General features: G+C 30.0%; 1 protein-coding gene across 1 annotated transcript; it reads right to left on the minus strand.

The window, feature by feature from the left end:
* Window positions 1–11680: 11680 nt before the first annotated feature.
* LOC137811966 (sugar carrier protein C-like) lies at window positions 11681–14946 on the minus strand. Its single transcript, XM_068613829.1, has 4 exons — window positions 14683–14946; window positions 14244–14566; window positions 12425–13054; window positions 11681–12284 (listed from the first exon to the last, which is right to left on the minus strand). The coding sequence occupies exons 1-4, from the start codon at window positions 14933–14935 to the stop codon at window positions 11817–11819; spliced, it is 1674 nt and encodes a 557-aa protein (XP_068469930.1). The 5' UTR covers window positions 14936–14946; the 3' UTR covers window positions 11681–11816.
* Window positions 14947–15217: the final 271 nt, after the last annotated feature.

Here is a 15217-nt window from a genome sequence, read left to right on the forward strand (position 1 = left end):
GGCAGTTTGGTATCTTTCAATAATTCAAAGGGTTAAGCGTTGTTTGTGAATCCAAATGACGCTAAAAACCTTAGATGACATGCAAATGAGAGGAAATGTGATGAACTACTTTGTCATCTAGTTGGTTTTTTACAATGTAAGAACATTGATAAAAATATCTTGAATTTGGAAAGGAAATAGGGAATTTAAGACTTGGATTAGCTATTGATAGAATGGATTTTTTTTGGAAATTTAAATAGCAATCATAGTTCATGGCCTATTTTATTGGTAATTTAGAACTTACCTTCAGGTCTGCGTATGAAGAGAAACTACATAATGTTATCTATGATGATTTCTAGTCCAAAACAACAAGGAAATGACATGCATGTTTATCTTAATTCATTGGCTGAAGATTTGAAATTATTGTGGGATCAATGGGTTGAAGTGTTTGATGGATTTGCCAATAAACCTTTTTAGATGCATGCAATGTTATTTTGTACTAATAATGATTTTCTTGTATATGGAAACTTGTCAGGATATAATGTGAAAGGTGATAAGACATGTCCAATTTATGGAGAAAACACATCATATGAGCAATTTAAACATAAAAGGAAGACCATGTATCTTCAACAATGTAGATTTCTAAATCAATGTCACCGATATTGCATATTGAAAAAAGCCTTGCATGGACACAAAAAACATGACATTTGTCTCATTCCATTAATTGGTGTTCAAATTTATGAAAAGGTAAAATGTTAACGTGGTTTTTGTAAAATGAAGAAAAGCAAACCATGACTAAAATATTGAATGAGGTCAAATTTTTTTTTATCTTATATATTTGTGTAAGTTAGATGTGAGACATTGTATAGATGTAATACATGTAGAAAAAAGATTTTGTGTGACAACTTAACTGGAGCACTTATCAAGTATAAGGGATACATTTAAGAGCAACATATTACTTTTGTTCCAAATACATGTCAAAAAAAAATTTATAGGAGAGAAAAATTGCAATACAACAAGAATGAACTCAAGTCCCATAACATATAGAACCTTTAACCACTACATCAGGAAAAACATTTTTTTTATCATATTACGATTATTATTATTCTTATAATAATTACTACTTTTATTATTATAATTATTAATAAAAAATATATTAATAATAATATTAATTATAATACTGATAACATTAATAATACTAATAAAAAAATTTATAATATTAATAACAATAAAAATAATGATAATATTAATAGTAATATCATTAATAATATTACTATTATTATTATTAATATTAGTAATATTATTAATCATATTAATAATAATAGTAATATTATTAATAATAATAGTAATATTAACAATATTAATAGTATTTAAAATAATATTAATATTAATATAAAAATGTTATTAATGATATTAATAATTAAGAATATTTATAATAATTAACAACATGAATAAAATAAACAATAATATTAATAATACTAATGTTGAATTTATAGGAAATTATTTATGGATTTATCCATTCATAATATTCGTATGTAAAAATTTGTAGCTAATATCCGTATGTAAAAATTCTTAGGTAATAGTTTATCGTTTCAATCTGTCAAATTTATGTATGAATCTTTCCCACCAAACTACTTATCTATAAATAATAATTTGTAGGTAAGTCTGAATTTATTTACGGATCCAAATCGATAAGTAATGATCTGTAAGTAATATCAAATTTACAACTACTTGGAGACCTTGAGACTTTCACACGAGCCACCTCCTACATTACAAGATGACCTACCTCCTCTTACCAAAGTTAGTAGTAAAGGAAATTGTGTAATTGCTTCAAATCCATCATGAGATGATGTTGACGCATCAAGATAATGTGAATTGTATATTGATCATGATTCTTCCTCCGATTGGTGACCCTTGAGAAGTGTTACAAAGGGACCGCCATGTAACATATCTCAAAAATTTATAAATAATATTTTCCTAATAAAATGTGTCAAATAATATTATTTTTTAATTATTTAAATATTTTCTTATTTTTAAAAATATTATAACACTTACTATTGAAAAGGTTAAAAAACATAATTAATTAATTAAAATATAAAAATAATAATATTTAATTAAATACATACATGCACACACATATGCATAAACCTTTATCTTATATTTTTCTTTTGTCATGATTTGGTACAAAATAATTACCTCTCAATATATATATATATATATATATATATATATATATATATATATATATATATGTCACGGTGATGTTGCTTTTGTGCCGACATCAAAGGTTTTTGTTGTAGTACAAATACAACAGATCTTCATTGTCTGGCCTAATCATCTCGTTAGACTTACATTAGAGCCTTCATTGTATCTCTACGATAATATCCTTACATGGGAAATATGTGATATACTAACTAATATAAATGTTTGTTTGTGTAACATGAACATAACACAAACCTACCTCTATAGCAAAAGAAATCATTGTCTACTAATAATCTTGTGGTAACATTGGTAGAGGTTGTTATGATCATAAGTACAAATCCTATAGAGGTGGCACTGGATGGAAATTTTTTGGCAAGGATAGTGATATACCATTGTATATACACATGTCCAATTTTTTGGAGTTTGCGTCGGAAATTAAGAGCTCAACATACACTGATAATTTGTATTACTAGTTATGGACTTATGTTAACTTAATTTCAAATCTTGCAGTTTTTCAATGACACACAACCGTTATACTTAGAAGCAATGGAACATGTAAAAACAACGTTGGCCAAATATTTTGGTAACATATAACACTTTCGGATAGATGACACACTAGTATAAACTTTTTGTACAATTTAATTTTTATAGAACATTTTTTATTGTTTTGAAGCTTTAGTTAAATTTAGGGTTTAGGGTTTGTAATTGTTAGATTAATATATTTGTTAACAACAATAAAATTTTAATTGATTGTGTCAATATATTTGTTTGAGATAGAATATACTATTTTTAGGTTCAAATTGAATGAAAAATAAGAAAAATACAAAGAAACTACTTTTAGTGATAGTTCATGCAGAATAGTTTTTGTTTAAGAATTTTTAACGACAATTTATCTTTGTCTGTGGAACTTTTAATGGCAGATCATATATAATATAACCATCTTTATTTTCTAAAAAAATTATTCTTTTAACAACAACGACTTTCAATTAAATCGTCATTGTTACGTTTAGATGATAATTTTATAAGAAAACCATATTTAAAATATTATTTTACAATGATGGTTTCGATCGTCATGGATATGATCTATCATTTTTAGAATTTCTTAAAATTAAATAAACTTAACCCCATATTTTAGGACAAAAGAAGTACAATATAACAATTACATCTAATGAAAAATTTAATTTACTCGATATTGATTTCAATATTTTTGAATTTTTAAAAATTCTATCCAATTCTATCTAAATTGGAGTGACGATTGATTAAGCATTTGATTATTTTGAACAGTATGCATAAAATGTTTAGACACGAGGTGGTTTTCAACAAAATGACGTAAAGAAGCATTTCTAAAGGCAAATATGTGGTGGGTAACATGTAGTCCCCATGCAACTAAAGTGGTGGGAGGGCCCTTAAAAAAGAGGGCATATGATACCCACATAACAAATGGGAAAAGAGAGATAATGTCTATTGAATAAGGAAGAAACGAATTCCATTGCATTACTAAATTCCATCTTATCCAAAAACATATCCTTACAAAAATGAAAAAGAAGAAGAAAAGGCCTAAAATAAATGGGAAAGTGTTTGAGTCCCATGCTTTTCTCCTTCCCTTATGAGCAAAACCGTGAGTGAATTGACTGATACCTCTTCTTTTTGTGTTCCAAGATTTTGTTCCTTCTCATGAGTTCCGAATAATGAGATCAGATATGTTGCATCATATTGCTTCATTTCTTGTCACGCTGTCCACCGAAAGCTCTTACAATCTCATCATTATTTTTATATAAAAGATTGAAAGAAGAAAGAAAAAATGGTGCTCAAAAAGCATGTGAAAACTTTATTCCTCTTGCTCCCACTCAAGTTGACGATTTCAGATCTTCATGATTAGGTTTTACTGTAGAATGTGCTATGAAAGAAATAAGAGAGTTGTTGGTTTGGTGTAAAACAAATAAAGAGATATAAGAAAGAGAAAAATCTTGGTTACACTATTAATAGTAAAAAAAAATATTTGACATTGTTTATAATAATATAATAACATTTTCAAAATAAAAATAAATAAAATATTAATTTATTAAGATGTAGAATGTATGTTATTACTATTGAAAGTATAAGAAAATATTTCTACTTTTATAGCAGAATGTGAAAAAAAGAGAAAATGTCTAAGGTTTTTAACCGTTTGTAGAAAGATATAATCTTGTAATGATGAAAATAGTTTGTTGTTTTATTTTAGTAGTAATAATAAATAATTAAAAATAATATTAATGATAAAAATATTATTAACAGTAATAAAAAGTCAACTTTATGCTCATATCATTAAACTAGGTAAAAGGAAGTGGAGACAGAATTTTCAACAGGGTAATCACTTAGAAACCAACCCTATTTTGTTTTGGTCTTAGATGGTGTTATTGGTGTAGAGAAAATTTGGGAAAAGGTGATGCTTTTCTTTTAATTTCTATGGCTACAAGGTACAACATTTTTTAAGTGGCATAGAAAGATTATTGATTATTGAATCAGCATTCAATAACTTTGATTGAATCCGTACATTAATTAATTGTGCTCAAACTTTAATCATATGCGAATAAATATCTAAATTAGTCTATGAAATTAAGTGTTTATTATTGATAATTTTTTATTAAATTTTTTATGCAAAATGAATCCTTAAAAATATTAATCTATTTACATATAATTATTATGTATCAAATATAAAAAAAAAAAAGTTTGTTACTTCAGAAATTTATCATCCAACAATCTCATAAAGACAGATTAAGTATTTATTAAAAAAACAATTTGTCATTTTGTCTTTCAAATTATATGGGTAGACTTTTCCCTTATTTGTGCAAAGAAAGTCTGGCTTTAAAAAAAGACAAAAAAAATTGAATACAATGTCAATCAAATCATAAGAATTTTGTGTCATTAAATTGTTGCTAAACCATATCCATCAAAACTAATTAATTAATTAGTGTGATTAAAATTAAAGCAGGTGTCGGAGATTTGTAAAAATATAAAAGGGAATTATTTTTGTAAAATAAACTTTGATATATTTTTTCATAAGTTGCCAAACAAAATTATGCTATAAAAATTATGGAGACTCAAGGTGAGACTTGGAGATATGTTTTTCTTAAATAGTGTTAACATTAAATTTTTCTTCACGAAATCTTAATATAAATTAAGTTAATATGTACGTCTCTTAAATATTATGAAGTTCTTAATTAATAGCTAAAAATACTTTACAAAAATCCTTATGATTTAAAAAATTATCAAAAATCACTACTCACTCATCTTGATATAGAATGATAAATGAGTTGTGTTGAAGTCCGGAATTGGTTGTTTAATTAACAAAATTTATTTATATTTTTTTATTTTATAAGATAAAGTTTTATTAAATGTCTAGATTTAAGATCTTTATTTTTTTTTTATAAAAGTTCTCATGTTAGGCATCACAATGCAACTTGTCATCTCAGCAAGGCTGACACCTCAAGTAACAACAATCATCTGCCATCACATGAAAAAAAAGTATTATTAAAAAAAAGAAAAAGAAAGAAAATACAAAAATATGGGGAGACTAGACCAAAACCCACATGTTAACAAAAACGATACATAGGTAGACTATACCTATTCATAAAGAATTCTAAAAACATACTAGATGGAAGTCTATTATACCAATGAAATGATTCTCTATGAATGAACCCTAAATTAGCCAACTTATCAGCACATGCATTCCCCTCCCGAAAAATATGAGTAACCCTAAACCTGATTGTCCCACAGTAATTAAGACAAGAATTCCATCGATTACGAAGTATCCATGGAACATTAGTCCTAGCAGTAAACGCAGCACAAACCAAGACCGAATCACATTCAAGCCAAACATTTGTAAGTCCCATCTTTTGAGCTTCCTCCATAGCATGTATAACTCCATAAAACTCAGCAACCAAAGCAGTCTGAACTTCAAGAAACCCTGAAAAAGCACCAATAAATTCTCCCATACTCCCACGAAAAATACCTCCACAAGAAGCAAGACCAGGATACCCCCTAGCAGCCCCATCCGTGTTAATTTTAACCTGGTGAAGGAAATTCCCATCTAACAGGAAGAGGACGAAGAACTTTCCCACTACGAGTCTTAATACCAAAAAACTTAATCACGTTGAAATCCAACATATCATTCTTCATTGAAGCTTTAGACGAATTTCCCACTAGACAAGTTAAATCTTTAATTACCGAAATAGCCTTAGAAACTTCAATCTTTTCCTGAAATCTAGCATAATTCCTCATACGCCATATCATCCATATAGAAAAGGTTGTCACAGCAAGCTTAATCAATTTAACCAAAGGACTACCATCACTCTTAATAAAAGAAAGAAGATCATCCTTATTAGAGAAATGAGAAGTAAGAAAAATCTGTCGAACCCAACTCCAAATATGTAATGCAGTAGAACATTCAAAAAATAGATGTTGAATAGATTCTTCATGCTTTTCACAAAGCGTACACATAGAACATATATGCAAACCCTTATTCTGAATATGCTTATCCGTAGGAAGTCGCCCATGAAAAGTTTTCCAGAGTACTAGAGTTTTGGAAGGCGGAATAGATGAAGACCAAATGAACTTACCCCAATCACAAGGAACTCCTGGTTCCAAGAAAAAAGTCCTAGCCGATTTAAGAGTGAAACGACCAGACTCATCTAGAGTCCAATTAGGAATATTTTGTTCCTCTCTAACCATGATATGATTAAAAAACTACGGCATATGCTGTAAAGATAAGGGAATATTCCAATCATAACCTGACCAAAATTGAGAGACTGTATCTGGAATGCTAGCCCTATCAGATAACCCTGCAATATTTGCTAAAGAAGTAGTAGAACACCATTTATCATTCCAGAAATTAATAAAAGAACCTGTACCAACAGTCCAAGAAGTATAATCAAGTATGATAGAATAAAATTGCTTAATTCCAAGCCAAAGAGAGGAGGATCTATAAACCATTCTAAACTCGTATTTTGATTTAAGAACTCTGGCTTTCAAGAGTAAAGACCAAAGTTTGTTGCTATAAGCAAAGTTCCAAGTAAGCTTAAGAAGATATGCATTATTTTCATGATGAAGATTAATAATATTCAAGCCTCCATCCGCAAGAGGTGAACAAATTTTCGCCCAATTAACGGTAGCGATACCTTTTTTCATAATATCACCAGTCCAAATAAAATTCCGACACCACTGCTCAACTTGCTTAATAAGTGAAACAGGCCATTTATACATATTAAAACTATAAGCTAGAAATCCAGTAATCACTGTATTGACCAGCTGGATCCGACCCATCATGCTAAGAGATTGACCTTTCCAAGATGCTAGCTTCAATTTGACTTTATCAGCCAAAGGTTGAAGAAACCGACACTTTGGAGCACCAACAAAGATAGGCACTCCTAAATAATTGAAAGGCAAACAACCATGACTACAAGAAAGAATATTTTGAATTTTGGTGACAAATCTTGGAGAATTATCCATGGTGAAGAAACTACTTTTAGAGTTATTAATATATTGACCAGAAAAATCACCATATGTTTTAAGAAAAGTACTCAAATTTCGAAGAGACTTAATATCCCCCCTACAAAAAATAAAAATGTCATCAGCATACAAAATATGAGAGGGAGTGAGATAACCTTTCGGACTAGCCATATTTAAAATCTTCTTATCATTCACAAGCTTAGAGATACCTCTACTAAGAACTTCCTCTGCAAGACAGAAAAGTAAAGGAGACAATGGATCACCTTGTCTTACACCTCGACTGCAGGGAAAAAAACCCACCAAACTACCACTTATTCTGATAGAAAGCATAGCTGAACGAAGAATTGTACTAATCCAACTGACAAACGAGGGGTGAAAACCAAAGCGTTTCAAAACTAATAATAAGAACTTCCAACTCAGAGTGTCAAAAGCCTTATGAATATCAACTTTGTAAGCCACATTACCTCCTCTAACCTTTTTAGAAAGCATGTTAATAGCTTCAGAAGCAATACCAATGCAATCCTGTATCTGTCTACCCTGCACAAACCCATATTGATTAGGAGAAATGATTCTAGCAGCCACAATAGCAAGCCTATCCGCCAGTATCTTGGAAATAATTTTAAATTTGAAATTAGCAACAGCAATTGGCCTGTAATCTTTAATGGAATCAGCACCCTGAATCTTAGGAATAAGAGATACCACATTACTGTTCATTCCAGGGAGAACCCAATTTTGTTTAAAGAACTGTTGAACAACATTACAAACATCTGTCCCAATAATTTCCCAGCAAGAATGATAGAAAACACCACCAAAACCATCAGGACCAGGAGCACTATTACCGTTAAGATTAAAAACAACATTCTTGATTTCAGAAAAATCAGGACATTTAATCAACATCATATTCTCCTCAGAGGAAACCATCGCAGGAATATAAGTACCAATAAAATCTTCCATATTATCAGTATCCAGAACATTAGAAATAGACTCAGCATAAAGATTTTTATAAAAGTCCAAAATATGATCCTTAATCTTTATTATTATTATTATTATTATTATTATATATTACTTTTTTAGTCTTCTTAACAAGTAAAATATAGATTTTGTTATTATTGTTAATTTATTATATAAATTCAACCATTTTTCTAATACTAACAAAAGCTTTTATATTCAAATCAAATTTATACGAAGTTGTTTTAGTACACTTTGGATAATTTAAATGAAATTTTCAATTTAGATTAGTTATATAAAATGAAAGTTTAACTTCTTTTAGTTACTATTTTTTCTATTTTTGGTGGATTAGTTTATTAGCTCACTGACCCTTAGAATAATGATTTTTTAGTTTACCATAACAAGCCAAACCTAAAATAAAGTAGACTAATCCCAATTTTGTCCTTATTATATAACTTCACTCTTTTAATAGGTACTAATTTGTCTTCTTATTTACAGTTAATATAGCATTACATTTGAAAATGAAGACATTAAATTATTAATGATCGATATAATTACTATTTATAAGGGTATGGGTATAATTATTGTTTATTTTTACATGTTAAAGTATATGTACAAACAAAATTGATGTGAGCTTTAGTCAATATATTAATTTACCCTTTAAACTTATTTGGGTTTCGAGTAACAAACCCTAATTGAAATTTAGAAAATAACTTTCTAGTGTTTAAACCTTTAAAATTTCAAACACCATAGCTTTGTTTATTATATAAATAAAATTATATTATATAATAAGAATAAAATTTAGTATATATGCAAATTATATTAATAAATATAAATTAGTAATATATACTAAGAATAACATTCAAATACATAGTAAATAAATAATATTTAATTATTAATTAAGTTTTAAGTCTTTCACATAATTGAATATATTTAAATTGAGTTTTTATTAGAAAAAATCACTCTATTTGTATCCGAAAGTTTTATATTTTTTAAGTGAGTCCTTAATCGTTTGATTTTATGATTAGGTTGGTGTGTGATTGTTACCTTAGATAACCATTGCTTAAATGTTTTCTTATGAAAAAAAAACATAATAATAAATTTTAAATCTTTCATAAATTTTGGTATTTTTAATTGAGTCAATTTTACAAATTTATATTTTATTAATTATCTATAATTATTATATTTTTTAATTGAGTACCTGTCATTTCATTTTATCATTAAGTAAAGTGAGTGATGATTTGATTTTACAGAAATACAGCACCATAAACTTGGACAACAATAAATATATATATATATATATATATATATAACCTTAATTATCTTTATAAAAATGACATCACTTTTTTTTAAATAAATTAAATCAATCACGTGGAGACACCAAACTTTGTCATGAAGATAATTAAAGTTACATAACTTCTTTTTTCTAAATTTGTGGACTACAAAATCAAGTGGTCAAGTTATCTAGGACTCAATTGATTTTTTTTTTAAATACTCAATTAAATAATATAAATATTTTGAACACTCAATTAAATAATATAAATATTCTGAGCACTCAATAAATTTATTTATTTATTAAGAACTTAATTTAAAATATACAAATTTATTAGATATTTAAAATTTAATTATGTTATTTTTTATTTTTCATAAGATATGTAAACAAATATTATACAAATTAACGACCATGTTAGTGTATTTGACCGTAAAATCAAATAGTATAGATTCAATTGAAAATTTAACTTTTTTTACACTCAATAAAATAACTTTTTAATAAAAAAGTAATTAAAAATAATTAAATTTATGTAAGTTTGAAGCTTAATTATCTCTAAATAATAAAATATTACAAAAGTAAACAAAATAGTAAATTACAGTTTCAACACTATATTTTACAAAATTGTGATGCTTTGACTTTTTTTGTATATTTTAATTCTCAATGTAATAACTTTAATATATATTTTTAAAATTATATATGTATCATCTATTATATTTATATATTTTTCTAATTTTATAATGCGTTAGTATATTTTCTAAATTTTATATATCAGTGAATTCTAATAAAAGTTAGAGCAATAACTACATACAAGAGAGATTAGAAGAATTAAAAATAATAAAAGTATTTTGAAAAAAAAAAAAAATGTGTCTTCTATGTCTCTGAATTATAAAACAATTATGACAATTTATTGTACCAACTAAATTATTACTTTTCTATGTCTCAGAATTAATCAATTGAGTCTAATAAAATAAATTCAAGGAGTACTATAATATTTATAAATTAAATTTAATGAATTCTAAAATAGTTTGATTTAAAAGAAAAGAAGTGATTCTTTTTGTCCAAAATATTTATGTAAGATGACAATGCACTAAAAAACGTGAGTGTATTAGCATAAGATACCTTTATATTATTTTTATTAAATATTTGATTTTATCACAATTAAAACAAATGATTTTGTAATGAAGGGCTATTTATCTTCTCTTTTTTTTAGAATTATACTTTATCCTCTAAAATGCATTTGCATCACTTTAGCAAAGTCCACTCCTTTAGTTTTGTATAATTAAAATTTATAATAAAGAAATGTTTTTAATATATAAAATATCTTAAGATAAGAATTTATAATGAGTATTTCTTAAGAGGTTTTGGAGATATTAAGAAAAAGACATTGTTTTTGGATGCAAACAAGGCAACGTAAATCTGTAGTGCGTGTAGTATAAACATTTGAAAAAGACAGATATGTAAAAGCTGCATATGTGTCGGAGATAATTATTTTATACTATCTTTCATGATCCTTTCTGATCCTTGCACTCTCTATAGACACAAAAAAATTGCTTTGAACGGTCAATGATGATGAATCAATGAACTTCCCCATTGCTCATTTATTCCTAAGCTATTGGACCATTAACCCTTTTTGTCACTGGCATATGCATAGTTTGTAACACAGAGGAATCCAGTTGGACAAAGATGCATGAGAGAGAAACGAAGTTGATGTTTTCAAAGCGCATGGCAATTTGTGCAATTGGATTGGTATAGAAAAGTAACCCTAAAGTTTATTCATATGAAACAGGGAACTTGTGAGAAAAATAGCCCTTTAATATTTAGAAACAATTCCAAACATTAACATTCACACTGACACTACACCAATAGTATGACTTTCCAACAAAAAAAAAATAGCCATTGAAAAAAATAAACAGACCATGACAATGAACTACATTTTTATAGCCCCTTTGCCCATCTCAACACCATTGCCATGATCTTCGTGTTCAACGAATCTGGACCAGAATGGGTGTGCTCTCCAAACCTGACCCATTTCTTCAATTGGAATGCCTTTGGTTTCAGGCAAAAAGAAGAAAATGAAGAATGTCATCACCACCACAAAGAAGGCAAAGAAGATGAACAAGCCAAACTTCATGTGGCAAAGCATTGTCAAGAAGACTTGTGCAATCACAAAAGTGAAGAACATGTTCACCGACACGTTTATACTTTGAGCTGCTGAACGAATCTCCAATGGAAAGATCTCACTGGGCACCAACCAACCTAGGGGACCCCATGACCAGGCAAATGCTGCTACATAAATACAAATGAAGAGAACCACAACAACTGCATACCACTTTGGCAATTCACCAGGGTTCCCGTCAATTCCAAACTTGGCTCCAATAGCAGCTGCAACTACGGCCTACACACACCAACATATACAAAATTAACATTTTTTTAAGCAAAAAGCTACCTTACTTTAATACAAACACTAAAGTCAACAATTTTCATTAGATAACCCATGCAATTAATTAGTACATTGAAGATTAAGTAAAAGGGTACCTGGCAAATGATCATTTGAACACCACCTTCAAGGAAAAGGGCTCTCCTACCCCACTTATCAACACCATAAATTGAGACACAAGTTGCAACAACGTTAACAACACCCGTGATCACGGCTGACATTAGAGCGGCATCGCTCTTAAACCCAATGGAGTTGAACAGCACAGGCGCGTAAAACATGATGACATTGATTCCAGTAAGTTGCTGAAAAAATGGAATCAACACTGCCATAGTGAGGTGGGGTCTGTACTTTCTTTGCAACAAGTTCCTCCATGGGTGCTCCACTTGGCTTGAAGATTCACTAGCTTCAACTAAATCATTGAACTCTTCATCCACATCACTCACGCCGCGGATTCTCTGAAGCTGAGCCCTGGCTTTCTCTCGATCACCCCTTTCAATCATGGAATTGGGAGTGTCGGGAAGGACTAATGACCCAATTGTGATTATAAGGGCAGGGACCATAGCACCACCCAAACTCAACCTCCATCCCCAACCACCTTTGATTTTGGCAAAGAAGTAGTTCAACACATTGGCCACAAGGATTCCAATAGTGATTGACAATTGGAAGCCAATGTTCAATGCTCCTCTGTACTTGTATGGAGCCATCTCAGAGAGGTAGAGCGGCACAGACTAGTAAAATAAAATAAACTTTTATCAGTAAAATCTAAAATAAAATAACAAAGTGTGGGACCACGGTTCTTCTAACTAGTAACGTTTATTCGTTGGAAAAGTAACTTGGAAAACAAAACCTGGCAAGGCAACGGAAAACTGGAGTGAGATTTTTATTTCGTAAATTCAATATTTTTTAAATTCAACGCCGTGGAAAATAATGTAAAGGAACGTGGGAACAAGAAGAGAGGATGACACAGGTGAAGAAAAAGGGGGGCAATAATTAAGCCACTATTAGTAAAATAGTGGAACTAATCTCCATTTGTGTCATTCTAATCCAGCTATCACTATCAACAACACATGCTAAGGATACAACGAGTGAAGATTCTTTGTTTATCAACCAAAACAAGTCCAATCTGGTAAGTTTCAAAAGGGATTAGTAAAAACAAAAGGCAGAGTCACAAATAGCCGAAATAATTCGTAGTTTCATACGTAGAGTAGAAAAATAGCCCCAAAACAGAGTAAAGTAGGGAAATGAATAGTTGCGGAATTAGCCGACGACTTTTCGAGTCAATAAAAAACTACAATCACATCCAATTAATGCCTGAAAATTGAGAAACCTTACATTAACTACGTGTCAGCAACTTTCTTTCTACAAAAGTTCACTCTTTCAGTCAGAGTAAATAAGACGTATACATACATGCCTACATACGGAGTTCCATTTTTTATAATAATTGCCCCTTTCTCCAGTGGTAACTCAACATGAAGAAATGCATCAAAATAAATACTATCAGATCTGGGAAAAGTGTTTCAGTTCAGAATCAGGTAAAACAGTGCACAACGGACAAATTAAACGACAAGACGTCGTATTACTCAATTATTCAGGAAAGAAATGAACAAAACGACGGCAACGAAGGAACAGTATCTGGGACATGATCAGAATGGTTCCGTGTCTTAAAATTTGAAAAAAAAAAGCAGAGATATTGACTTGTTCTTTAACCAGAGAGAGAATATCGGACACATACCCATCCCCGTGTTAAAAAAACTCAGCCAAACCAAAACTAAAGAAAAATAAAATAATTTTCATAAAACAAAAGAGGAAAAAAAAGACTTTTGTTGGGTGAATAATGGAAGTTTTTAATCAGAAGGGTTGGAATTGACAGTGACTCGTTTACTTATAAAGGGAAGAAGAGCGAGAGATTGAGAATACCTGATTGGCGAAACCGATACCGAACCCGAGCAAGATCCGACCCACGATGAGCATCCACACACCTTGAGCGAAACCGTTTATGAGAGCACCGACAAGGAAAAGCAGGCCTCCGAAAAGCATGGAGAGTTTCCGGCCGAACCGCCGCGTGACGGTGGAGGCAACCAGCGACGACAGCAGCGCCGCCAGGTACAGCGACGAGGTGAACATGGTGAGTGTCTGGCTGTCGTATTGACAGTACTCGTTCTTCGTGTTGTCCGAGTTCTTCTTCCGGTACACCGACGGGAAAAACTTGAGCAGAAACGGATCCATGGACGTGACCCCACCTGATCACAGTCCCACACATTAAAACAAACAACGTTACACACTGACACGCAGGCATAGATTATAAGCCACAACAAACGGGTAACACAATAAGTGCAGACATGTGAATTATTCGTACCTGAAATTCCGATATCGTAACCGAAGATTAAACCACCCATGGCTGCAACTATGCATGTTACTGTGACGAAAGGAGTGAGGCTCCCAGGGTACGCCTTGCCCCCTCCGACGCTTATTCCTCCCACCGCAGGCATTTTTTCGTATCTCTTTCTGAACAAGACAGAAAGAAAAAGAAGAGAAGATGAAGAAAGAGAGGCAGTAGAAACAATATGAAGCTTTTGATTTGAGACTGGGAAGTGTTTATATAGCAACATTTCCTTACTTTTAATCATCGGATGAGCTGTCAATGATGATGATATAATTAACATATCTTTATCTATAAAATAAATATTTTATTAAAATTTTATTCTACAAAATGTAAGTTTTAAGAATCTGTTAAGGTAACTGGCCATGGGAATTAATAATACTTATTGTTTCACTTATACCTTCTATTTTTTTTTTGCACTAATTACAGATATTTCCTACCATTTTTATAATTCATTGTTGAATATATTTGACAGTGATGGTATTCATGTTATTAAACGGAACTAAATTAG

The sequence above is a fragment of the Phaseolus vulgaris genome, chromosome 2 (genome assembly GCF_000499845.2).
Source record: "Phaseolus vulgaris cultivar G19833 chromosome 2, P. vulgaris v2.0, whole genome shotgun sequence".
NCBI classification, from domain to species: domain Eukaryota; kingdom Viridiplantae; phylum Streptophyta; class Magnoliopsida; order Fabales; family Fabaceae; genus Phaseolus; species Phaseolus vulgaris.